Source organism: Lactuca sativa, chromosome 6 (assembly GCF_002870075.4).
Source record: "Lactuca sativa cultivar Salinas chromosome 6, Lsat_Salinas_v11, whole genome shotgun sequence".
Taxonomy (NCBI): Eukaryota; Viridiplantae; Streptophyta; class Magnoliopsida; order Asterales; family Asteraceae; genus Lactuca; species Lactuca sativa.
In genome coordinates this window covers 169,635,535-169,644,103 of record NC_056628.2, presented here as the reverse complement: position 1 = coordinate 169,644,103, position 8,569 = coordinate 169,635,535, and the positions used below count along the sequence as shown (strand labels likewise).

General features: G+C 34.6%; 2 protein-coding genes across 3 annotated transcripts; one reads left to right on the top strand and one right to left on the bottom strand.

The window, feature by feature from the left end:
* Positions 1–323: 323 nt before the first annotated feature.
* LOC111895683 (N-glycosylase/DNA lyase OGG1) lies at positions 324–1,944 on the top strand. The gene is made up of 3 exons (XM_023891763.3): positions 324–1,153; positions 1,224–1,434; positions 1,533–1,944. Exons 1-3 carry the CDS (start codon positions 444–446, stop codon positions 1,752–1,754), a joined length of 1,143 nt encoding a protein of 380 aa, XP_023747531.1. The 5' UTR covers positions 324–443; the 3' UTR covers positions 1,755–1,944.
* Positions 1,945–3,151: 1,207 nt separating this feature from the next.
* LOC111895660 (V-type proton ATPase subunit B 2) lies at positions 3,152–7,759 on the bottom strand. 2 transcript variants are annotated; one of them, XM_023891740.3, is made up of 15 exons: positions 7,531–7,759; positions 6,901–6,976; positions 6,709–6,764; positions 6,458–6,556; positions 6,275–6,334; positions 6,086–6,197; positions 5,787–5,995; positions 5,424–5,558; positions 5,208–5,345; positions 4,976–5,126; positions 4,261–4,343; positions 4,100–4,147; positions 3,963–4,016; positions 3,773–3,856; positions 3,152–3,672 (listed from the first exon to the last, which is right to left on the bottom strand). In XM_023891740.3, exons 2-15 carry the CDS (start codon positions 6,956–6,958, stop codon positions 3,487–3,489), a joined length of 1,473 nt encoding a protein of 490 aa, XP_023747508.1. In that variant the 5' UTR covers positions 6,959–6,976; positions 7,531–7,759; the 3' UTR covers positions 3,152–3,486. The 2 variants fall into 2 exon arrangements, with proteins under 2 accessions (XP_023747508.1, XP_023747523.1); XM_023891755.3 differs by having other exon boundaries at positions 5,424–5,555.
* Positions 7,760–8,569: the final 810 nt, after the last annotated feature.

The following is an 8,569-nucleotide window of genomic DNA, read 5'->3' as shown; positions in this document are numbered from 1 at the left end:
GTCTATTTAAATTTCAGTTTACTGTAGCAGTCCGCAAATATTAAAAAACAAACATGCTTCTTATTATAGGCTGCAGTCTTTTGTTCTACTTCTTCTGCTATAGAGGATTGTAGAGGTAGTCCACGTAGTTCATGGATTTTCTCTTCGAAAAAACAAACAACACCTAAGAATAGAAAAGAAAGAAAAAAAAAATTATGTTCCTCAGTTTGAAGCAAAAGAAAAGTTAACCATATTGTAAATTAAAAAGTAACACCAGTATTTTTACATTTTTCTCGTTAACACTCAAGAACGGACGAAAAATGGGTTGAAAAATAAGGAATTGACACGACAACGGTTTTAGATCTAAGAGGGTGTTTGACAATTTGTCGTGAGCAATCAATCGCCAGCCAGTGTAGAGGTCCTTGAAGCAGCGAACCAAATTTCAGCACCCAATTACTCAACGAATGATTACATACATGAAGCGACAACGACCCCTCCCGTCGTCGCCGTCAATAACAACGGCTACCGGAGAACCCATCCTTTCAAAAATCACCTCAACCAATTCCACCATATCCTCATACTACTCTTCCAAGAAACCTAGAAAAGCCCTTATTTCAGACCTCAAAACCCCCAAACGGGTAACTCTCAATTTGAACAAATCAGAGCTCTTTCTACCCCTCACATTCCCAACCGGCCAAACATTCAGGTGGAAACAGACATCCCCTTTTCAATACACAGGTGTTGTTGGCTCCCACCTTGTCTCCCTCATACAACTTCAAGATGCAAATGGGACTGACGTAGCTTATACTTTTCACAACACCCCCTCCTCCGATCAAACTGCTGCTAAATCAGCTCTACTGGATTTCCTTAATATGAGTATTTGTTTAAATGATTTATGGAACGAGTTTTCCGCCTCCGATCAACGGTTTGCTGAACTGGCGGAGCATTTGAGCGGTGCCAGAGTGCTCAGGCAAGACCCACTTGAGTGCCTTATTCAGTTTATTTGTTCTTCTAATAACAATATTAAGAGGATAACCCAGATGGTTGATTTCATATCATCATTGGGTAATCATCTGGGCGTGGTCGAAGGGATTGAGTTTTATGAATTCCCCTCTCTGGATCAATTGTCAAAAGTTTCCGAGGAAGAGCTTCGAAAGGCTGGTTTTGGCTACAGGTTAGACTTTCATTCCCATTGAATGCATATTTCCTTACATTGAAAATGCATTTTGGTTTTGATGAAACAGGGCCAAGTACATAACTGGCACAGTGCAAGCACTGCAATCAAAACCTGGTGGAGGAGCAGCATGGCTGGCTTCTCTTCGTGAATTAGAGCTTCAAAACACAATTGAAGCCCTTACTACTCTACCTGGTGTGGGCCCCAAAGTTGCTGCTTGCATTGCTTTGTTCTCTTTAGATCAACACCATGCTGTTCCTGTTGATACACATGTCTGGAAGGTCAGCCAGCTTCATTCATGTCTTCTTTATAACAAGGTTTATTGCATGAAACATAATTACTAAAATATTGGTGATTTTTTGTCTTTATATAAAAAAAGATTGCAACCAGATACTTAATCCCTGAGCTGGCTGGAACAAAATTGACACCCAAGCTTTGTAGCCGTGTGGCAGATGCATTTGTGGAAAAATACGGGAGATATGCTGGATGGGCTCAGACTCTACTTTTTATTGCTGAATTGCCTTCACAAAAGGCACTTTTACAGTCTCTAACTAATCAAACAAAAGAGGCAACCAAAGATGTAAAATCACAAAAAGGTTGATAAAGATAACATTTGATAGTAGTTTTCATGTATTAGGAATGGTGTTTCATTGTCTCTTTTCAAAGTGATTATCTGATTGTTACAAGTCATGATTGTTGCTTCTAGTGTTAGGTAAGTTAGTTCTGTTGTACAATGGAAGAAATTCTTACAATTGGTAGTTTTATTTATTGAGTGGTTATTCTTTTTTAAAGTGTATATTATTTAGAGGTTATTTTAAATATGTAGTCACATCATTTCCGTGCCATTAGCCCATTATCAAATGAATACTCAGTTGTGGCCAAACAGGTAAACAATTTACTTTTAAGGTTTCACCTTTTTGCATATGAACATAACAAAAATGGATATTAAGTGTTGAAACCTTTATAAAAGTTGTTATCCATATTTTAAGTAAGAAGAATTCCTTAATTGGCTCATCAGTCTTCTACAAAGAGGATGCTCTAAAGTAGGCTCCCCTTTCACTTGTAAGACACACTCAAAGTATTGAATTCTCTTATCAATACAAAAAAACCTTATATATCTCTCTCTTGTGCTTCATGTTCTTGGTTCTTAATCTTAATTCTCCAAGATATAGTAGACGTTCTCTTGTACCCATATGTGTCTATGTTTAAGAATATCTAATTCTCAAAGGTCACTTATATGTTGTACTTATGCGTAGGGCTTGTTTCTTTTTGGCTTAATGGGTTAAACACTTAAACATGGATAACAATACATGAATGTTTAAAAAAACTAGCTTAATGTATCAAGACACTGACAATTACCTATTTGATATTCTCTTTTCATCTCAACTTTTCTCATGTTAAAATTGACGAATATTGTAAAAAAAATGAAAGATAATGATAAAATGGTCATTTAGTTTTATTCTGATAGTTTATACGATCTAAAAAAGAGTCTATAAAAAAACATACGTTTCTTTATCTAGACAAACGTTATTACTCATTCAGCCAAAAGAAACAACCCTTGATGATTGGGGCCTTGCCAAGTTGCCTTTATTTGAGGAAACACCTCTTCGTTTTCTTTGGTAGTTTGGTTTTAGACCATGTTGTGTTGTTCGTCAGGTTATTTTTCTATGGCATAGTAATTTGAATTAAGCAGTTAGGGGATGTTTAAATTACATTATATTAGGAAATGTACTTTTTTTTTATATTAGATTATGATGGTTATGCATTAAGGTACACAAGTATTTGGTTTTGTAATAAGTAGACATTTACCATCGTTTTGCATCTATTTAAAAAAAAAAAGTTTTAGGCTCTACGACATCTAAGTAGTATAAGTAGAGCACCACATTAGCTGGTCGTTGGTTGCTACATATCATATATAATGGATTTATTTGAAGAACGGATTCAAAACCACCCCTCAGAAATTTTCAAAAATGAAAAAATATATGATTCTCAGAAACAGAAACAGAAACAAATAAGTTGCATTCGTGAACGAGCACAAAACAATCCAATACAACAATAACAATATGAATAAAGTAAACAGAAACGAAGGAATAATAAGGGCAGGGCTGTTTCCCAAAACACAAATCCACAGCTAATAGTCTCTCTCGTAGTAGCCACTAAATACCATAAATTACATAGCCTACCCCCCTGCCTCTTATGCAAAAGAATCATTAGCCGAGGCTTTCAACATAATAAATCAAACCACAGACAAATAAAAAAAAAAAAAAAACAAAAAACCTTTTTCTTATTTCATCGATAAAAAGGTCGTCCAACAAATAACTACTCCTTTCCTTTCAGTTGGTTGCCTCACGGCTGTAGAAGGCATCGAGGGTCTTGGCGGGAATACGGTGGAGAAGCTCACGTGGGAAGATTCTCAGAAGTGTCCATGCCAAGTCCAGTGACTGGAAGATGTTTCGTGTGTCATATGCTCCTTGTGCCACAAATTTCCTCTCAAATTTGTCCAAAAATTCCAAGTACAGCTGAAAATAATATAAAAATTTTCATTTTTGGCAAACAACTATCACGTTTGTCTACTTTAATCCCTTGTAATTTATCAGTCACAGAAAGAGAGAAACTCACCAGATCCTCAGAAGAGAGAGCTTCTTCTCCAACCACTGCCTTCATGGCCTGGACATCTTTTCCAATGGCATAGTTTGCATATAGCTGTGAATATAACAATATAAGGGTAAAACCGTCATTCATTTATACAATATGGAGTTATTTAATTTTTATTATATATATCATATATGAGAGAAAAAAGAATCTTGACCTGATTGGAGACATCAGAATGGTCCCTACGAGTCATCCCTTCACCAATAGCACTCTGTAAATCATTCATAGAACCTCTAATTACAAAAAAAACCTTATGGTTTATTTAGTCATGATAAACAAGAGGTTTAGGCTTACCTTCATCAATCGAGATAGGGATGGAAGCACATTGATCGGAGGGTAAATCTGTCATTTTTTTTTTAAATCATCATATCAATAGACTTTTCACTTTTAGGTTTTAGGTTTAATAAAAAGAAAACCAATCAAGCATCAGAAACAAAACTCCAAGATCATCTAACCTGTCTGTTGTGGAGCTGCCTGTCAATGTATATCTGTCCTTCAGTGATATAACCCGTAAGATCAGGGGTGGGATGTGTAATATCTGATTAATTCAATCACTAATTAGTACCCAACTACAAATCAAATCTAAAACAAAAAACAACAAGCAACTTCCCTAAGTAATCAAAGAGGGAATGGAATGTGATTCCTTCTCATGGCTGATTTTCATTCCGTAGGGGAGGACTGTTTTTTTTTTCGTTACTTGAAGGATAGAATGATATAATCTTTTATATCAATAATGTTTTTCATTTTTTTTTTCAAAACTTCAATTAAATTATTTTTTGTTATTTCCAAAAGTAACTAAAGATTTCATGGTATTAAATTTTATTTAATCTTTTAATATGTGTAAACAACCTTCTTACAGTGATAGATAAACTTTTTTGACTATTTAAAATAAAATACATATAATATATCAAATGACATAAAATATTTTCATCTGTAATTTATTTAGCGATATATTTATGATTGGATTAAAACTTATTTTTATTTCTTTATTTAACAATTTGATTTCATTTACTTTTTTATTTGTACATAACAAACAACATGATTGAATGTCTCGTTTCATTTCCTCAAAGCAACCAAACATGATAATGGATGTAATGGCCCATTCCATTAATTTGTGATTCCATTCCAATTCATAATCCGTAAGAAACAGAGGATAAAAATGATACATACCATCATTGGGCATAGTCAAAATTGGAATCTGTGTGATGGAGCCCTTTCGGCCTTCAATTCTTCCAGCACGCTCATAGATAGTTGCCAGATCAGTATACATATACCCAGGATACCCTCTCCTTCCAGGCACTTCCTCTCTAGCAGCAGACACCTAATAAAACACATAAAAATTGAATAATATAAATACTTAAATATATACTGTATTTCAGATAACATGAAAAAGATTCATTACCTCACGAAGAGCATCAGCATAAGAACTCATATCTGTTAAGATAACAAGAACATGTTTCCCACATTCATATGCCAAATATTCTGCTGTTGTCAAAGCGATACGGGGAGTGATGATACGCTCAATTGTAGGGTCATTGGCCTGTATATATTAAAATAAAGTCAAAAAATAAGCATCATTTGATGATATTAATAATACTAAACTTAATCAAACACTTACAAGATTTAGAAAAAGTGTCACTCTTTCCATGGAGCCATTTTCCTCAAAATCACGTTTGAAAAACTGTGCAGTCTCCATGTTCACTCCCATGGCTGCAAAAACAATGGCAAAGTTGTCCTCTTCTCCACCCGACTGCTAAAATCACATAAAATTCACTTTGGAGTAAAAAACAAGAATCACGAGAAATAACAAAGTATTATTTTCTTTTCACCTATAATAGCAACATACTTACATTTTGCTATTAGGGGTAAAGAAATGTATGTAGATTGCTACTATGGGTAAAAAAGGAAAGTAGATTCTCCACATTGATAAAAAAAAAAAAGAGTAAAGCATAAAGTACGTTGCTATTTCTTGCAATAATACCTCAAGCAAGTTTTCAGTCTTTTCCAATCGCTTGACTAAACCAGCTTGACGACAGATTTGAGCAGCAATCTCATTGTGAGGAAGCCCAGCAGCAGAAAACAAAGGAATCTTTTGTCCTCTAGCAATTGAATTCATCACATCAATTGTGGAGATACCAGTCTGGATCATTTCTTCTGGATATGTTCTCTCACTAGGATTGATAGAACTTCCTGAAATAATAATAACATATTACAAAAGGTTTAGTTAATTATGGTTTTTGGGTTTTGTTTTGATGTGGGTTCAAAGTATGTTGTTATTACCAGAAATATCCAGGTAGGCCTCTGGCAAAATAGGAGGGCCATTATCAATTGGCTTCCCAGAGCCATTAAATATGCGCCCAAGCATATCCATTGAAACAGGAGTTTTTAAGACCTGTAATTGTATTTTTGGAAAGTAAGATTTCATTTGGCAAAAATATAAAAAAGACATAAAATGGAATTTTTGTGTACCTCCCCAGTGAACTGAACAGTTGTGAATTTATTGTCAATTCCAGATGTTCCTTCGAAAACCTGGTCAATATAAAATGAATATTTGTTTCATCATAAATGCAGACAAGTATAGAACCATAGATACGGATAAATGATAAGCAGATTGTTTATCATACAATCAAAATAAATTATACAACTGATCACCTGGACAACAGCTTTCTCTCCATCAACTTCCAAGACCTGACCACGTCTGGTTGAACCATCACCTAAACGAATATTGACAATCTCTTGATACTTTGGTCCCTGTGATTAAGTAAAGAGGAATGCCCACATGTTTATCAGTAGTTTGTATACAGAATTACAGATATATAAGTATAACATGTATAAATGTTTGAATATCTATGGGCAAAATAAGAGAGTGAGAGAAAGAAGAAATGAAAAGAATGGAAACTAACCTTCACTTTATCAAGGATAACTAGTGGTCCAGCAACTCCAGAGACAGTTCTATATTCTGCATAGTAGTGAGTTCAGTAATCATGCACAATCAATGATACTTACATATAGAAGTTAAAGATCTTACAGCATTTCAGTTTCCATTAAACTCAAGAAGGGGAAAAAGACATGTTGAGATCGTAACACAAGCTTACCCATTCCAATTTCAAGTGTTGCCTCCTCCATGCTGGTAGTGTTTTTCGTAACCCCCATATTCAGCTATAAAAGAGCCTATAGAACAGAATTTTAAAAATTGGAAAAAAAAGTTAAAAGGCTGAAATTTCCAAAAATAAACCGTCTTATAGCTCACTCAAGCAAGTCCAAGACTCTAGGTCCATGCCCAATTCGTACTTTAAAATCCAATAATGCGGATCAAATTATAACATCGGATGAGAAACAAAAATGAGATCTAAATAGACAATTAGACATAGACATGAGGAAAACAAATTCTCGTTGAATCATATTGTAATTATGTCTAATTCGCATCAAACTCCATTCAAGCATATGATAGAGAATGTTCCCATCCACTATTCGATCCAAGTATTTTTATTCCAATTTACGATTACCGATTGATCCAATGAAATGAGGGGAAAAAATAAACCTAGACATCTATCGATTATTCAGAAATCAATAACAATAAGATTGCCAGATTTCATAACCAATAAACATACAAGTACGTGGATCTGGATACCACTGTAGACGCAGAACGCAAACAAATCACGTACAGATATAGATTTACTGAAATTGAAAGGAAACGATGAATATTAGAAAAACAATAGTCTTACTTGTCCTTCGATTAGTTAAGTTGGTTGATGGTGATCGACCACAACCACAACCACGACCAAGAGGAAGAGGAAGCAGATTTGACGTGTGAGGAGGGTAGATTGATCCGATGGAGGGAGGGTTTTGAAAGAGACGCCTTCGATTTGTGCTGTGTTTAGATCGAAGTCGAAGGGAGCGATTTCTTGTGTGGCTCTCGTAGAGAGATGGGGGACACGACAATCTTAATATTGATTGATTGATCTCTCTCCAAGACTTTGTTTAATTAATGAGTAAATTACAAAAAGATCCCTCGATTTCGTTAAAGTTTGCAGTCACTTTTCAATCTTATTTTTTTACAACAAAATAGTACATTTTTATGTTTGGAAAAAAAGAAAGACGCATCTGGAAATTTGTATAAATAATCTAAAATTTATGCATATATATAATGTGAGATCTCCACACAAAAATCATGTTTGTAGCAACAAACGTATACAAGCTTCGAACATATCTTATTCCAAAAGCAAAAAAATAAATAAAACTATCACGTGATGAACTTACTTAAAAAGTAACATATAACTATATAGATGGCCTTTCTAAAAGACTTCCTGCCAGGTTGTTTAGACATGCATATTCTCGCTTATGAAAGTAATTGTAAAGAAAGATAGAACAAAAATGAGATTTCTTATTTCACAAAAGAATAATGGAAAGTGTAACTTAAAAAACTCTATGAACATATACAGTGGCGGACGCAGACTGTTTTAGTAGGGGTGTCTCTCGTACTTCAAGCGGGTGCACGCAATAGAAAAAACCAAAAAAAATAAAAAATAATAAAAAATTACACTGCGTGCCGGAAATTGAGCAGTGGCCCGGGACCCCAAATGCCCTATATAGGTCCGCCACTGAACATATACACAACTACATATGAAATAAGAAATCTCATTTTCACCAAGGCTTCGATCAATATCAATGGTAGAATATAAATCGTTTTATCGGAGTTGCACAACAAAATGGTATGGATGAAGATCCAAGTAGGTTTTCACGAAGGATTCAATCAAGATCAAG

What these genes read in the sequence shown, in the direction of transcription:
- LOC111895683 (XM_023891763.3), top strand. Translation starts at nt 444, where the DNA reads ATGATTACATACATGAAGCGACAACGACCCCTCCCGTCGTCGCCGTCA. An exon ending in AAGGCTGGTTTTGGCTACAG is followed by an intron (nt 1,154 to 1,223) that starts GTTAGACTTTCA and finishes TTGATGAAACAG; the next exon opens with GGCCAAGTACATAACTGGCA. An exon ending in TTGATACACATGTCTGGAAG is followed by an intron (nt 1,435 to 1,532) that starts GTCAGCCAGCTT and finishes ATATAAAAAAAG; the next exon opens with ATTGCAACCAGATACTTAAT.
- LOC111895660 (XM_023891740.3), bottom strand. Translation starts at nt 6,958, where the DNA reads ATGGGGGTTACGAAAAACACTACCAGCATGGAGGAGGCAACACTTGAA. An exon ending in GGCAGCTCCACAACAGACAG is followed by an intron (nt 4,148 to 4,260) that starts GTTAGATGATCT and finishes AAAAAATGACAG; the next exon opens with ATTTACCCTCCGATCAATGT. An exon ending in ATTCTGATGTCTCCAATCAG is followed by an intron (nt 3,857 to 3,962) that starts GTCAAGATTCTT and finishes TTATATTCACAG; the next exon opens with CTATATGCAAACTATGCCAT.